At 36.8% G+C, this 17,817-nt stretch overlaps 2 protein-coding genes across 5 annotated transcripts in view; both read left to right on the top strand.

Annotated features, from left to right (window-relative positions):
• abl2 (c-abl oncogene 2, non-receptor tyrosine kinase) overlaps nucleotides 1-14,819 on the top strand; it is a 36,464-nt gene extending 21,645 nt beyond the window's left edge. For both annotated transcript variants that reach the window (XM_051116727.1, XM_051116728.1), the window contains exons 2-11: nucleotides 593-757; nucleotides 3,404-3,699; nucleotides 3,790-4,062; nucleotides 4,268-4,352; nucleotides 5,583-5,760; nucleotides 5,868-6,052; nucleotides 6,168-6,320; nucleotides 7,323-7,412; nucleotides 8,031-8,192; nucleotides 9,409-14,819. In XM_051116727.1, the coding sequence (XP_050972684.1) occupies nucleotides 593-757; nucleotides 3,404-3,699; nucleotides 3,790-4,062; nucleotides 4,268-4,352; nucleotides 5,583-5,760; nucleotides 5,868-6,052; nucleotides 6,168-6,320; nucleotides 7,323-7,412; nucleotides 8,031-8,192; nucleotides 9,409-11,105 (3,284 nt within the window). In that variant the 3' untranslated portion in view covers nucleotides 11,106-14,819. The remainder of the gene's footprint in view (nucleotides 1-592; nucleotides 758-3,403; nucleotides 3,700-3,789; nucleotides 4,063-4,267; nucleotides 4,353-5,582; nucleotides 5,761-5,867; nucleotides 6,053-6,167; nucleotides 6,321-7,322; nucleotides 7,413-8,030; nucleotides 8,193-9,408) is intronic.
• Nucleotides 14,820-17,297: 2,478 nt separating this feature from the next.
• The window catches only part of fnbp1l (formin binding protein 1-like), a 62,520-nt gene continuing 62,000 nt past the window's right edge, over nucleotides 17,298-17,817 (top strand). For 2 of the 3 annotated variants that reach the window (XM_051118231.1, XM_051118230.1), the window contains exon 1: nucleotides 17,300-17,485. In XM_051118231.1, the coding sequence (XP_050974188.1) occupies nucleotides 17,462-17,485 (24 nt within the window). In that variant the 5' untranslated portion in view covers nucleotides 17,300-17,461. Of the gene's footprint in view, nucleotides 17,486-17,817 lie in introns of all 3 variants that reach the window. The other variant, XM_051118232.1, reaches the window with a different exon arrangement.

The following is a 17,817-nucleotide window of genomic DNA, read 5'->3' as shown; positions in this document are numbered from 1 at the left end:
TTATCCTTTTATTTATAATAATAATTCTTTTTTTATAAAGTATTATTATTTAATAATATTATTTGTATTAAATAATAATAATAGTTGTTTTTAATATTATTTATGTATATATGTTTAAAAAAAAATACAGAAACACTTTCTCTGATAATTTTTTATGTGCATTTTAAAATATTTCAATAATTTTGACTGCATTATTGACTAAAATAATATAAAACAGCCTTAGCATCTAGTACAGCTTAGAGTTTCTTTTTAAATGATTTATTGCTGTTTTGTGCAGCTTTTGTAATATCGTTTGCACAAATGATTTGTACAGAGAGATCATTAAGTGAGGTATGAGGTTGAAAGCAAAGTGATTTAATTTTGAATCACCCTCCTTTGTACAAATTTTGCGTCAGGTAGTTGCAGTTTCTTCTCTTCTCCCTCCCCACCTTGACGTTAAAGTATTCGTCAACTCCTGGAATCCCTCCCCTCTTTTATTGACTCATTTTGTCCTTCCCATAGCCCTTGTCATATTTGAGATGTCATATGCTCCATCAACAAACGTTTATGTTACTCATGTAGCATGTTATTTATCTCTCTTTCTTCCTGACAGAAGCCTTGCACAGGCCGTTTGGACTGGACTCGACGTCACTGACGGAGGCAGTGCGCTGGAGCTCGAAGGAGAATCTGCTGGGCGCTGCGGAGAGCGACCCCAACCTCTTTGTTGCGCTTTATGACTTTGTTGCCAGTGGTGACAACACGCTGAGCATCACAAAAGGTATGAACATCGAAAGTTGATGAGTAGTTGCGCAACATGCCTCACTTGGTTTCATTGAACACTTTTGATCTCCACCTCTGTACACAGATGACAAACCACAGTGCATTGGTGGTGTAAACTCAAATGTTACCCAAGAGTAATTTTAAATCCTGGAACAAACAGCCGGGGAGTGTTTTCACAAACACTTAGTTATTGATAACTTCCTCCCTTTTTTTTTTTTTAACAAGGACACCATGCCATTACCTTTCCTCTTCCTTCCATTGCTCTCCTTCCTTTTTACTTCAGAACTTGTTGTTCCTCTTCCCAGCAGCAGTTTTAGGATCAAAGAACTTGAGCTAGAAATTAAAACTGAGTTTTATTCAACTGAGGAGCATAAACACATGGGCTCCAACCTGAGCCATATGCGCTAACGCCCACAGCTCTTTCCAGCATGTTGGAATAGTCTTTGGGACATGAGTCAGGCGGTTCTATGCTCAGATGCTCCATGTTGAACACCTACTGGTAACGCTAATGCCCATTTTGAAGTATAATCCTGTGAGCTGGGTGAAAAGCAGGTGGGTAAACATAGACTAGCCCAACAGAAGAGAGTTTAGAGAGAGGGAGTTAGCAGTCTGCACTTTCCCTCTGAAGTACCCGCTAATGGCCGGTAATGTAATGTCGTCTGGTTGGCACCGTTGCACCAGTCTTTTCTTGTCTTGTCATGACGGCCTTCTTGCCGCGCCAGTGTCAATTTAGGATTTGCAAAAAAGCACTTGGTGTCTGAAAGCTAGTGGGGACGAACTATGCTTCCCTGACAGCAGGAGAGCACCCTCTACTGGGCCTATGCTTGATCAAAGCAAGACGAAGGAAGAGGAGGAAATTAAATACAAATGTAACATTCAAACTACCATTCAAACATTTGGGCGCAGAAAGAAATCATTTGTTTATTTTCAGCAAGGATACATACATTAAAATGATCAGAAGTGACAGTGAAATACATTTATGATGTTACAAAAGATTTCTATTTCAAATAAATTCTTAATCAAAGAATACTGGAAATTGCATCAAGGTTTCCACAAAAATATAGAAATTCAACTTTGCATCACAGAAATAAACTACATTTTAAAATTTAATGTTATTTTAAATTGTAAAAATTATAATTATTAGTTTTTTTTATTTTTTATTATTATTTTAAAATTAAATAAATACAGCAATGGTGAGTATAAGAAACTCATACTCATTAATTCATTAATTCAAACTCATTAATTCATAATTAAAAATCATTTACAAAAAAAAAAAAAAAAAAAAAATGTGACCCTGGACCACAAAACCAGTCCTAAGTAGCACGGGTATATTTGCAAAAAGTAAAAAAAAAAGTAAATTGCATGGGTCAAAATTATTGATTTTTTTTTTTTTTTTTTCTTTTATGACAAAAAATGTTAGGGTTTTAAGTAAAGATCAAGTTCCATTAAGATATTTTGTAAATTTCCTACCGTAAATGTATCTCAACTTAATTTTTGTTATTAATATGCATTGCTTTAATATTCATTTTACATGAAAATATTTTAAAAATATATATAAAAAAATGCATATATATATATATATATATATATACATATATACACACACATATACACACACACACACATATATATATATATATATATATATATATATATATATATACATATATACACACACATATACACACACACACACACATATATATATATATATATATATATATATATATATATGCATTTTTTTATATATATTTTTTAAATATTTTCCTATCCTAACTACATCAATGAAAAGCTTTATTCAGCTTTCAAATGATGTATAAATCTCAATTTTTTTTTTAAAAAAATGTCCCTTTGACTAGTTTTGTGGTCCAAGGTCACAAATCTTACCAACCCCAACTGTATATGAGTACAAATAAATTTACATACGTTTGATTTATTTTTCAATCAAAATTCAGCAATAGAAATACATAAACATGTTAAAAATTTGGTAATTGGTTACGTCATTGTTTTTGACTGAACACAGATTCAACACTCTGGAGAGAGGGTTTGGAGCGTTCTTTTTTCCAACAGCTTGATGGAGCACTGCTTAATGGAACAGAACACGGGGCTCTTGAGATGTTTTTAAAAGTGCTTTTCGGAGGCAGATCTTGTAAAATATATACTATTTTTAACTTCCATGGCTTCTTAAAAAATGTGACATGCATGAAGCGTGATGCAGCTGCCAAAGTTGTCTGTGTAACACATGTATTTGTAGAAAAAACAGCGTAGTACTTTGAATACTCGGTCCCCCCTCTCAGGTGTCTTCAAGATTTGTTCAGTTCTCAGAACTCTTACATAAGCTTATGGGGCGAAAACATTACCTAACGGACAAGATCTAACTGATCTTATTTGTGAATTAATTCTGCAGGATCTATAAAGTTACTGACGTAAATGTGCACTTTGCTTTCTGAAAGAACTGATCTGTTTTTACAGCTGAACGATGGACTTGTTGTGGCTTGCATTTCTAATCTCTCATTCCATTCCATTCAAGGGAGATGCTTTGGTATAAATAAGGGTTTACGTTGCTGAATCATTAGGAAGACATTATGCACAAAAAAATGAGAAAAATTTGAACATCAAGTGACCGTTATTTTTTGCATTTCAGGAGAGAAGCTGCGGGTGTTGGGGTACAACCAGAATGGCGAGTGGAGTGAAGTCCGTTCGAAGAATGGCCAGGGTTGGGTACCCAGTAATTACATCACTCCCGTGAACAGTCTGGAAAAGCACAGCTGGTATCATGGACCCGTGTCCCGCAGCGCCGCTGAGTACCTGCTTAGCAGCCTGATCAACGGCAGCTTCCTAGTGAGGGAGAGTGAGAGCAGCCCTGGCCAGCTCTCAATCTCGCTTCGCTATGAGGGACGGGTCTATCACTACCGGATCAACACCGCCTCTGACGGAAAGGTTGGGCTGAAGGCAGTGCCTGCTTTCACTTAACTTTAAGTGTAAAGCTCCCTTTCCTTTGATTTTAAAGTTGGTCTCCTTCTGTCCCAGGTCTACGTAACAGCTGAAAGCCGTTTCAGCACATTAGCTGAGCTGGTTCATCATCATTCCACAGTGGCGGATGGTCTGGTAACCACATTACACTATCCCGCTCCAAAATGCAACAAGCCAACCGTCTATGGCGTCTCCCCCATCCACGACAAGTGGGAGATGGAGCGCACCGACATCACCATGAAGCACAAATTGGGCGGAGGCCAGTATGGAGAGGTGTACGTCGGAGTTTGGAAGAAGTACAACCTCACCGTAGCTGTAAAAACACTAAAGGTTTGTGTTTTGTGCATATGCTCCAATTTCATTATTTTATCCCATTTCACTGGGTTTTTATTGCATTGAACTGTTTATTGGCATTGTGTGCCACCAAGTGGCTGTTCATTATATTGCACTCATGGATTTTTGTTTTTGCTAGTTCTGTTATGTATTTATATTCCACATTCCATCCATATTTATATTGGATTACTTTATTTCAAAGGAGGACACCATGGAAGTTGAGGAGTTTCTGAAGGAAGCTGCAGTCATGAAGGAGGTGAAACATCCCAATTTGGTACAATTACTGGGTGAGTGTGCTAGGAATTATTTGACACTAGTTGATAAGTTGCCTGAACAACTAGTCAAATTTAAAGCTATATATGCTGTAACTAGTTTCCGTTCAATTGGTCATTCTGTGTCAACTCATCCAGAGGTTACTGGCTATTGTCTACTGTCTACGCAGACAGGTATGTTCTGATAGAGGGAAACAGGATAAATTCTAATTTTAACATTGTTTCTTCTTCAGACATTGTTCTGTTAATTTAATAAGTATCAGCTCAGCTGTATACAAAGTTACCAGATTTGTTTTTCGACCACTGAAAATGGGTAATATTCAACAATCTGGACATAGAGCCTCATTGAGATCTCCATATCGCTGGGACTGAATGATGTAGGGAGTTGAAATTTAATATTCCAAAAGAAAAGTTTATTAACAACTAAAATCTATAATCATATTGCAATATCTTTAATACTTCTTGAGTTATAGACATGCAAACTTTGAAAGAATAATATTTTTGGCACACAGGCAGGTATGTTCAATGCAGTTGTCTTGACAGTAGCAAACAAGATACAGCTCTACCAAACTGACCCACATTAGGTTTTTGACAACTGAAAAGGTGTACATTTTAACAATTTACCCCTGGAGTAAATTTCAATATCTCTGAAACCGAACCATATAGGGTCTTAAAAATAAAGATACCAAAGGGATAGTTTGTTAAGATCCAATATCTAAAAAAATGTAATTTACTTTAATGCTTCTTGAGTTACAGGCATGCAAACTTTGGAGAAAAAAACTTGAAAAGTGCTGTTTCCCCATTTTTTGATTGGTCACCTTTGGCACATAATGCAACAAAGATTGCTAAAGTTGACAGATTTTACTAACAGACCTACCAATCTCTGTGTAAAAATAACATTATGATGCTGCCATCTTTCTGAAGTAATTTTTACACCCCTGTAATTTGACTCTGAATCTCATCATTTTGACCCCCCTCTACAAAATGGATTACTCAGTAAATATTAATCCATGATATTTAATATTTTGGCTTTCATCACTATACATGTCTGTCTTTCTTCAGAAAAAATATTAGCAAAATGAAAAAATTGAGTTGGGAAAGTTTTTGAAATTTGGTTGATTTGACACGGAATGACCCAATAGAAATCCAGGGTTTCGTTCACATAATAAGCAACAATTCTTTGTTGTTCCCATATTATGTTCTTCTAGTTGTCCCAGATTGGTAATTTTTTATTCCACTTTCTAGGTGTGTGTACATTGGAGCCTCCATTCTACATAGTGACCGAGTACATGCCGCACGGGAACTTGCTGGACTACCTGCGTGAGTGTGACAGGGAGCAAGTGAACGCTGTGGTTTTGCTGTACATGGCCACTCAGATCTCCTCTGCCATGGAGTACCTGGAGAAGAAGAACTTCATCCATAGGTGAGCATAGCTCTTCAAACGTCAGTAGACTTCAGGAGTTCTCACTGGCTACATAGTTTTATATCCCAGTGAGAAATCTCACTCCAGCTTCTCAATTTCTTTCCCAGGGACTTGGCAGCTCGTAATTGCCTGGTTGGAGAGAATCACGTGGTCAAGGTGGCTGATTTCGGACTGAGCCGGCTCATGACAGGTGACACCTACACCGCTCATGCAGGCGCCAAATTCCCCATCAAATGGACAGCACCAGAGAGTCTGGCTTATAACACTTTCTCCATCAAGTCAGATGTGTGGGGTCAGTTACTAATTTCATTTTATAAGAAGAATTATGTTGGAAGTTCTGATACTCTGTAAAGAGTTATGTGTTGCAGACTGAATAAGTGACTCACTTATTTTCCCTAATTTTCCAGCATTTGGAGTTTTGCTTTGGGAGATTGCAACGTACGGGATGTCTCCATACCCAGGAATCGACCTGTCTCAGGTGTACGATCTGCTGGAGAAGGGCTACCGTATGGAGCAGCCCGAGGGCTGTCCTCCTAAAGTCTACGAGCTTATGAGAGCCTGTGAGTGTCAGCAGTAACTTTGATAATGCTTTATAGCCTTTACTTAGTGAAGAACAAATATGCTAAAATGTATTTAAAATACATTTATTTCATGCTACTACAAATACATTTACATATTATGTACTTAAGAAAAATACCCTTCAATTGTACTGTTAGTATACTAAACTTGTATATTTAAAGTCTGCTAAATTGGAACAACTTATTTTGTACATTTTAATTGTGCAGAACTAGTGCTGAAGTCCACCTGAAGATATACTTAAGTATATCTTAAGTGGAGCTATTGCAAGTATACCTTAAGTACAGTTTAAATAATATCGGACTTTAAATGCAAAATATTTAAAGATTATACAAACCTCATCAACAGTGACATTAAAACACATTTTAGGCTTAATATTAAGAAATGTGCATTGTGCACATGTAGTACTCCAAATAAAGTTTAATTACAATTTTTATATCAGTAAGTCTCGAGTGATATGTCAGTAAATATGTTAATATACTTGAACTATACTTAGTATAAAATGAATGCAGTTTAAATCTATTACTTTTTTACTAGGGTTAATAACATCTCTTTAGTGTATATTTAGTGTCAAATGTCAATCATATAAGTTCATATATATTCTAAGCATTGTGTAAATTTGTAAAATACTATTATTATTTCTATGTTAATATATTTAAAATGTAATTCATTCCTGTGATGGAAAAGCTGAATTTTCAACAGCCATTGCTCCAGACTTTAGTGTCACATGATCCTTCAGAAATCATTCTAATATGCTGCTTTTTGTGGAAACCGTGACACTTTTTTTTCAGGATTCTTTGCTAAGTTTCAAAAGAACAGCATTTGTTTGTAATATGAATCTTTTGTAACATTAGTTTTGGATATATCTTCTTTCCACTTGTGATTTGGTGTAATGCATTATTGCTGCTTTTGGGGAAAAAAACGTTTGTACCATAGTTTAGTTTTTGGTCATTTGGTAAATCCATATTTTGTTTGTGTGTTGGTAGGTTGGCAGTGGAGTCCACTGGATAGACCCTCATTTGCTGAGATTCACCAGGCCTTTGAGACCATGTTCCATGACTCAAGCATCTCAGAAGGTACATCATCTGCTTCATCATCAAACCAAGCTGACTTTTTTATGTGGATCTTATCCACCTTTTTCTTCCCGTAGGAACGGGTGTGGCCATTTGTAAATTTTATGGGTCTGGCTTCCGTTCTCATCCACGTCCAGCTATTTTTAGCTGTACAAAACAGCTAGTTTTGCTGCTTTATGTTGCAAATTGATGTGTCTTAGCATGTTATTTTAATGTATTGTCTTAATTATGAGCACACTGGTTTGTAGTGCAAACAGTTTTACTGTTTACTGCACATTATTATATTATACTTCTCGTTATTTCTCTATAGCGGCTAATGAACTGGAAGTCTCACCCATAGGCTCATTTTTGCATTAAAGAAAAAGGTGGATGTACTTAATGATTAAGCAGAGAAAACTTAATGCACAATAAACAGTCTTAAACAGGCTTAAAACTAAACAAAGAATAAATAACATGGGTGCAGTTTGCATTGAATTTAATACAGAAATGCATTTATGCATTTACCATTGAAAATTGACTGAAATAAAGCTGCATTGAACGTTTAATGAAGATTTGACCCATGATACTTTCATGTTAAACATAGCATTAACATGCGCCTTCTTTCCGCTAACTCTTCTCCAGAGGTAGCCGAAGAGCTGTGTAAAACTGCATCTGGTGGGCAAGGTGGACTCACGCACACCTTTGGCCACGATATGCCCCTCCTGCCCTCAAAGTCTCGTGGGCAGAAGAAACACTCCGAGAACAAAGAGAATATGGAGGAGGCAGGACCCCACGGCCCTGCAGGTATACAGGCCCAGCTCCGGCTCAGACAGAAGCTCAAGAGAATGGGAGTGGTGTTCCTTATCGATTAACAGCGTGACATAATATTATATAACCCTACAAATATGTATACACAAATATTGTATGATAAAGTAAAGTTAATGTGTCATATTCTATATATATATTTCTCATTCATTTTTCAATGTTCAAAATGTATCATTATCAGAAAACTCATGTTCATAAACATTCAGAACAGATATTAGTTCTCATGTTTTGATTATCTTTCTGTAAATACATCTGATTTCATTCTCTTTCCCCTTTTGGTGCATGTCACTAAACCCCAAGTATGCACATAAGCACTTCACCAACTGCATGTGTGTACATATATTTTGATTAACATTTGTTAACCTTATTAAACCATTTTCATATATTGTGCACTATTGTATTTCTACTTAACCTATTTATATGCTATTTATTGAACTCACAAACTTTATGTAAAATGAACCTTTAGGGTGGGAATATTTATATTATTTATTTTATGATTGAGATGCATCTTTTTGTCATATTATTAAAACTTTTAAGCATGCAAAAAGTTTATTTTTAACATTTATACATTTATTTTTTTGTATTCCTGTATCTGTATTTATTGTCCTGCCTTAGATTATCCCGACAATCTTACTTATACCCACATCCCACATATCAAGTGATACTCTAAATATCTAGACAGCCTGTTTGCCACAGGATCTGTAAAAAAAAAATGCATAAAAAAATTTAAATCAAAAAATAATTTACCCAGTGAATTAAAGAGATAGCCCTGACTCAGGCTCATGTCCTTTCATGTTTAAATCATGACAGCAAGCAGTAGCTCGTAGGGACACTATACAATTTTCTAAATGAAAGTATAATTCCAGGCAAGTGTGTGTAAATTACAGTCAAGGTTAGCAGCATAGCTGTAGTGCTAGTGACTAAATGTTGCATGTTGCAGTGATTTCTAATACCACCCACAGCCTTCATTTACACCAGGCTTCACCATGCCTTACCTTTATGTTTATTTTTGAGACACAACTATTAATAACAATAATAAATTAAATATTCATTTTATATTGTGTCAGTCTGACACAAAATGTGATTTTTGCACTAAACAAGTGTTTAAATATGAGAGCACTAAAGTGTTTAGTTTGCATGAATACTGCTACCTCTTATTTTGCAGTTCTCTGACCATTGGTTTTGTTGTGTTCAGGTCTTGCAGCATCTCTTTTTGTGGGTGATGGACGCTCCAGCAGTTCTCCGGCCCTACCACGTAAACAGAGGGACAAGTCTCCCTCTAGCTTGCTGGAGGACTCCCAGGACACTACCTTCACCCGTGACCGCAAGGCTGGCTTCTTCAGTTCTTTCATGAAGAAGAAGTCCATGTCCTCCTCTTCTTCTTCATCCTCACCTCAGCAGCAACAGAATCTCCCAATGCCTCCCAAGAGGAGCAGCTCATTCCGGGAGATGGAGACCCAGCCCCATAAAAAGTATGAACCCACGGCTGGGTTTGCAGGCCCTCCTCCTCCTTTGCCCCAAACTGATGGGTTGAGTTTCTCTCCATCGCACGGAGAGGGGAACCACGTGCAGTCCCGCTGTTGCGGGGCCACGTTTGGACAGAAGCCTTCGAGTTCAAACTCTGGAGGAACTTCTGGTCAAGTGGGAAGCAGCAGTAGTTGGGGAAGCCTTGCAGGCTTCTTCACTCCTCGCCTTATCAAAAAGACCCTGGGATTGCGGACTGGTAAGCCTTCTGGAATAGACGAAGGAAGTGGAACCAAGCCATTCCCTAGATCCAATTCGACGTCGTCTATGTCCGCCGGGTTGCCGGACTTAGAGCGCATGGCGTTGACGTTACCAAGAAACCGTAGCAAACCTCCATTAGAGCGTACAGCTTCCACCACCTCGCAGCCAGAGAATGGTGCAGCACGACCTTCGGATTCAATCCTGAGAAAGCTTGACGAAGGCACAGCTCAGATACGAGATCGTCCCAAAGCCAAACTCTTGCCACGAGGGGTCGCAGGTGGAGTTAGAGCACCGGGCGTAGGGGGAGAGGCCGATTCAGACTCCAACACAAGGGGAAAAGATGGCCAAGATGACAGGCAAGGCTGGTCATCGCCATCGAAAACCTCCACCCTTGGTTCGGTCAATCTGCACAACCACAAAGTTCCAGTGCTGATCTCCCCGACCCTAAAGCACAGCTCAGCTGATGCACACCTAGTCGGTGTGGACTCTCAGGGCAACCGCTTTAAACTGCTGTCTGACATTGGCGATCGTGACCGACCGCGACTGGTGAAGCCCAAATGTGCACCTCCTCCACCGCCCATGCTCCGCTCCCTCCAACACGCCTACAGTGCCGACGCAGCTGACGAAGCGCTCAGCGGAAGCATAGAGGTCAATGGCGATGGCGTCAAAAGAAGAGGAGCACGTCCATCAATACCACCACCACAAGTGCCTCCAGCCCCCGTAGTCCCCTCTAGTAACAACACCACCCAAACCAAGATGGCCAACGGTGCTTCCAGTGGCGGGCCTGCCCCTACTTCCGCCAAACCTACTCTTAGACGGACTCGGCAACAGACGGAACGGATCCCACTGGAGAAGATCAGCAAGGAGGCTCTTTTGGAATGTGCTGAATGCTTGAGTAGTGCTCTTCAAGGCAACACTGAGCTTTCCTCCAGCAGCCAAGTCCTGGATGTGGGACACCAACTTTTGGACTACTGCTCGGGGTATGTCGATTGCATCCCCCAGACACGTAATAAATTTGCCTTTCGTGAGGCAGTGGGGAAACTGGAGTTGAGTCTACAGGAGCTGCGCGCTTCCTCTACAGGTGGGGGAGCGGGACCTGGGACCAGCCCGGCTCTTGACAACTTGCACACGTGCATTAAAGAGATCAGCGATGTTGTGCAAAGGTAGCCACTGTGTCCAAAACTCCTCCTCCTCTTCCTGTACCCCTAGAGACTTTTTTTTTGTCCCAGAATCAATCTAGTTTTATTTAAAAGTTGGGGGACAGAGAATATTCTCTAAGAAGTACCTCAGAAAATGACTTCAAACACTCTCTAACTTTTTATTGTTTACAGGTGACTTTCTCCTTGAAATTGCCAGTTGGGAACAGAGTTCTTTGTATATAAGCTTTTTGTCACTACCAAAATACAGTTTTGTTTCTGACAAATTAATTAATACAGTTTTCTCTTGGTATGACCGAATCAGTTTTCACAAATATACAGGAGTTGCACAGGTTAAGGTGAGCCGACTACACGTGAACTGGTCCACTTATGCATTTTGTTTTTAGATTTCCATTCGCTTTTTTGGTATTTAAAGGAGTAGTTCACTTCCAGAACAAAAATGTACGGATAATTTACTCACCCCCTTGTCATCCAAGATGTTTGTGTCTTTCTTGATTCAGTCGTAAAGAAATTATGTTTCTTGAGGAAAACATTTCAGGAATTATCTCCATATAGTGGACTTCAATGGTGCCCCCAAGTCTAAACGTCCAAAATGCAGCTTCAAATGGCTCAAAATGATCCCAGCCAAGGAAGAAGGGTCTTATCTAACGAAACGATTGGTTATTTTTTTAACCTCAAACCTCAAACGCTCATCTATTCTCTGCAATGTGCATGTGTAATCCGGGTAAATACAGTTAGGGTATGTCGAAAAACTCCCATCTCGTTTTTTTTCTCCAACTTCAAAATCGTCCTGCATTGCTGTTTTACCTTTTTTGTAAGGACGTTTGATCTTCTTTGCATGTTCACTTTGTAAACACTGGATCAGTACTTCTGCAGTGATGTAGGATGATTTTAAAGTTTGAAAACATGATGGGAGTTTTTCGACATACCTTAACTGTACTGACCTGGATTACGCATCACATAGAATAGACAAGATGAGCATTAAAACGCATATAAACTGTCAATCGTTTTTCCAAATAAGACACTTTTTCCTCGGCTGGGATTGTTTAGAGCCATTTGAACCTGCATTTAAACTGCATTTTGGACATTCAAACTTAGGAGCACCATTGAAGTCCACTATATGGAGATATATCCTGAAATATTTTCCTTAAAAAAACATAATTTCTTATTGACTGAAGAAAGACTTGAATATCTTGGATGACCAGGGGGTTAGTAAATTATCTGTAAATTTTTGTTCTGGAAGTGCACTTCTCATTTAATTAGCATCCGTGTAACTGGATATTGCATCAGCACGTCAATGCAAACAACAATTCCCAACATTTAATACGTGAAAAGGTTTCGGCTGCAGTAGTAATGAATGTGGAGTGCAAACACAGCTCTATGCACATTTGTCCTCATCCCATACTGTCATTTTTTGATTTGACCACACTACAGCATTTGATGACCATTCATAATTTGGTCGATCTTTCGCAAATCAGTCTTTTATATTTGACATGGTCCATGCATTTTTGTTGCTAGTAGTGGTTTGCTGTGGCGTAGTTGAAATGGTGTTGGGTCTGTCACCACATGGATCATATTTGGCCTTTTATATCCGTGGCCTTTCGATATGCCCCCCATCAGCCAAATGGCACAAATCTACATTCTGACTCTAGAGTTCTCAACACTCAAGAATTCTAAACATGTTTCTAGATTTTATTGATTTGCTATGGGGTTATTCAATGTGTGGAAAGTGAATTTATTTTATGACCGTCATGGTGCCAACGCAGAAGCAGCAACACTACAAGTATTGCCAAGTCTTTTCATACAAACTGCTTTTTCTTTAGCACATTGATTTGTAACTTTATTTTGATTTCACTTTAGAATGTCGCCATTTGTAAACTTGAATTTTAAATTATTTTGGATTAAAAGCACAGGCGTTTTTATGATATTGTAGATATTATTTTATACCCACAAACAGGCGTGGAAGGTCATGCTCACTCGTGTTCTCGTGGTGAGATTTTGGTGTGAGGGTCTCCATCTGTGCATCTGCATTATGAATGTATTCATTTGTTAAAACAGGAATGTTTTTTTTGTGTGTGCGTGTGCGTGTATGTTTTCCATAGCCTCTTCACACCGTTTAAAAAGAAACATTATTAAATGAAAGATTTTCTTCAGGACACAAACAGTTAAAAATGTTCTCTGAGTCTGTATTCATAAAATGATAGATTTCTATTAGAATTTGCATAAATGAGATTTTTGTGGGTACCCTGCAATGTCATAATTATAATGATTTGTACCGATTACACTGGAGCACATTTTGTAAAGCATAAATGTTAATTGCCTTGCCTTAATTCACTATCTAGGGTATGTAATATGGAAATTTTGGAAGGAGAATTTTTTTTTTTTTTGCCATACACCTCCATGACATTTCAGATCCACCGCAATAGAAAAACATACATTTTGTTTGTTCAAAACCATTTTTATATTCTAAATCATACAGTAACTTAGCTTGTTTTGCCTTTTTTTGTCATGGGCAATGTTTTCTGATATTACATGGTGCCTTTTGTGAGAGATTTAATGTTTTGTGCACTGCAAGGTCATGTTAAAGATCTGTTTATGTAAATATGTTTTGCTCTAAATATTCATTATCAATTTTATGGTGGCAAATGGGATTTTTCAAGCCTTTATTATCATTCAAGCTGCCCTGTTCAGACATCTGGGTATATGTGAGGTGTCCAACTTGAATAGGAAAAAGTGCAATGATCTGTCCTTTACTAAGAAAAAGACAGTGCTTGAAGTCTGATCTCCTTTTACTGAAAGAGCTCATGAGTTAGTTTTGCTTTGTCAGGAATACCTCTCTTGTAATCACGTTAAACAGAGAAAAAATATTTTTCATGTGTGATTTTTAGCAGTTTGTTCTTTTGAACACATGCAGGTCATCTATTCCATTTGTTATTATGTCTGAAAATGTTTCATTACCAAACAAGTGAGGGGGGAAAGAGTTAGTGATTGTTTTGTATGTCAGTTTTACATGATTGTCAGGGAGCGTTTTGCCTTTTAAACCTTTAGTAAACAGCAGTGTTTTTTTTTCCACTGCATTTTTATTTCTTTTGTTGTAATCAGTACATTTCATTTTAGTAAATCTCCTCTGCAAGTTTGTGCATTTAATAATATTTTATTGTATCATGTATAGAGAGGAACAATTTAGAGAGAACCATCTTGTTCTAGAGTTTATGCTTTATGAGCCACACAAGGCCTCTGAGGTGCAAAGTCGTACTGTCTGTCTCATTAGAATTCAGTCCTATTCAGTTTCAGTTACCCAAGTTTTTTTTTTTTTTTTTTTTTTTTTACGTTTTTGTTTGTCACTTTTATTTATTTTTGGTTTATTTATTAATTTACTTTTTTATGTTGGATCCTGGAATCACTTTTTTTTTTTTTTTTTTTTTTTTTTTGACTGTCTTTTTGTAAGGTCAGATTTTAAGTGCTGAAGAAATTTATATACCAAAGGCCACCTCTCTAGTCCTTCAAGTGCAATGAAAATAAAACACTCTTAATTTTGAATATGTGAATTTAACAGGGATTAAAAAGGCAGAGGTTGACAGATTAACAGTATTTTTTTCTGTTTTGTAAAAAGTATATTTTGTGTGATTCTAATTTAAAGCTCACTTTTAATATTATATTACTGTGAAGTCCTTCCTCAGTGTTACACTTGATGTAAATAATGAATAAAGAAACTGTTGAAACATATTGGTGTAAGAGTTTATTTCTAGTTTCATTGTTATTATTTAATCTTTCAATTACTACTAGTCAAAAGTTTTTAAATGTTTTTTAAAGAAGTCTCTTGTGCTCACCAAGCTTGCTTTTTTAATCCAAGTACAGAAATATGTTGAAATATTTTTACTATTTAAAATAACTGTTTTCTGTTTGAATATATTTTCAAATGTAATTTATTTCTGTGATCAAAGCTACATTTTCAGCATCATTACTCCGGTCTTCAGTGTCACCTGATCCGTCAGAAATGTATTATTATTATTATTATTATTATTATTATTATTATTATTATTATCTGCAATATTTTTTTCAGGATTCTTTGATGAATAGAAAGATTTGAAATAAAGCTTTTGTAATATTATACACTACCATTCAAAAGCCTGGAGTCAGTATTTTTGTTTTTTTGTTTTTCACTTAAGAAAGAAATTATAGAAATTAATACTTTTATTTAGCAAGGATGTTTTAAATTTATCAAAAGTGATGATAAAGACATTTATAATGTTACAAAAGATTTCTATTTCAGATAAATGCTTTTCTTATGAATTTTCTCTTCATCAAGAAACCTGAAAATGTTTACTCTGTTGTTCTCATCATCATCATCATCATCATCATAATAATAATAATAATAATAATAATAATAAATGTTTTTGAGCAGCAAATCAGAATATTAGAATGATTTCTGAAGGATTGTGTGACTGGAGTAATGGAGTAATATATATATATATTGTGATGTGTCACGCTTTAATTTATATATGAATGTTAACTGAAATATTTGTAAAACTTTGCCAAAACTATATTTCTCATTTTCATTTAGTTTAACTTAAAACAATTAAAACATAAAACAGCAGTAACAATGAATAAAATCTATGTAGACAAACATTGAAAATCACAAGAACTAAAAAATGGACAAAATATTTTTTAAAATATCTAGTGTAATATCCATACATGCAGATCACATGACCAAATATTAAGAGACTGTGACTTAAATTCTAGATTTTGAAGGAAAAAAAGTTAATGCCCATATTATTTGTTTGTATATTTTGTAAATTTTCTTACCGAAAACATATCAAAACTTATTTTTTGATTAGTAATATGAATTCCTAAGAACTTCATGTGGACAAATTTAAAGGTGATTTTCTCAATATTTTGATTTTTTTGTACCGTCAGATTCAAGATATTCAAATAGTGATACCTTGGCCAAATATTGTTATTATTTTTAATTATTTCCTAATAAATAATTCCATACATCAATGGAAAGCTTATTTATTCAGCTAAAATATAAAAAAATATACACAGAAATTTCAGTTTCAAAGAACTGAACCTTATGACTGGTTTTGTGGCCCAGTGTCACATATTGTATATATATATATATATATATATATATATATAGGGGTGTAACGATACATGTTTCGTAACGAACCGTCACGGTACGGGCATCTCGGTTCGGTGCATGACACCTCACAGCGAATACAAGCAATTCAGCTTCAATCCAGAAGGGGGCGCCCGCAGTAATGCATCTCTGTTTGATAACCACCGGCAGAAGAACAGCGAATGCCAGGAGTGGCGCACTTGAAAACAAAGCCCACTAGACAGTGAACATGTACTGATTCTGAACGCGTCTCTCCCTGACAAAGGAGAATAACGTTACTTTAAAAGCTTGCGCACTCAACTGTTTGCGAAATGGAGCTTTGTGCTCTTGTATCCTTCCTTTCTCATTCGGCACAAATCCAAATATTCCATAATATGTTCATATTGATGATATTGATGATATTGATGTATCCAAATGCTCACGCATTCCTACGATGACACAGTGGGCGCGCTCATGTATATGTTTTGTGTTTGTGCGCGCCGGCGCGATTACTTAAGCTTTCCTCATACCATACCACTCATACTTAAACAAAAAACAAATAGGACGCCGCTTTCTGCCATTTAAGTTTCCTTTCTGTCACAAAACTGAACTGAAACTCAGCAAATATATGCTACGTTACGTTTCCACCCTTGTCTAACAGTTAAATTTAATTAAATGTATGTCAGGTATTTATTTATTGTATGTATATATGTACTGCCGATTTTATAGCCTATATATGACATTATAATTTGATATAATATTTAGTATTTTCACATATAGGTGGAAAAAATGTGATTTGTACTACTGTCTGTTAAAAATAAATGAAAAGAAATCTAGCACAGTAGATTTGTTTTTTTTTTCTGTTTTTTTACCCAAATTGTATCGAACCGAGGTACGTACCGAACCGTGACATCTGTGTACCGTTACACCCCATATATATATATATATATATATATATATATATAGTAACGTAAACGACATAAAAGGCTAAATATTTTTTCTGTGTTTCAGAAGGTTGTGGTAGTTATTCAGTCTCTCCACTTACAAGCTCTGTCTGATAGGAGGCGATATTGGACAAACGACGCATCCCTCCATTTCCCCGCGGCAGAGGCGCATTGTGTGTCGGAAATGGGAAAACCCTGAGCCGTGAGGTTGTCGCTGCTGGCTTCACTGGAGTATAGAGAGTTACACGACGGCAGAGAGAGGGAAGAACAAGCAACCCTGGAGTTTTAACCGGAGGAGACGTTAGTTCTTGGAGTGTTTTCGCTATGAGCTGGGGAACGGATCTTTGGGTAAGCGCACTTTTCCTATTGCTTGTTCCTTGTGGCCTTTTGTTCACTAACAAACAAGTCGGTTTTTGGCATGACTTCAGGAAAGGTGTCCTAGTCAGGCTGTCTGTATATTCTCGGTATGTCCTTTACACCTTTACCGCCAGAAACATTGTCAGAGTTTGATACATTATAACATTTCGTTTTTAGAACGTATCAAGTTTTAATGTATCACGCGTGACGTTCCATTTGATTCTAGTGACATTCCAAATCAAACCTAATGTTAAGGATTCACACCCAGTTTCGATGACTAAGAAGTGGAGACAGGATCACCATTTATTAACTCGTTTTCCTAG

This window comes from Labeo rohita, chromosome 8 (genome assembly GCF_022985175.1).
Source record: "Labeo rohita strain BAU-BD-2019 chromosome 8, IGBB_LRoh.1.0, whole genome shotgun sequence".
NCBI classification, from domain to species: Eukaryota; Metazoa; Chordata; class Actinopteri; order Cypriniformes; family Cyprinidae; genus Labeo; species Labeo rohita.
This window is presented reverse-complemented; position numbering and strand designations above follow the sequence as displayed.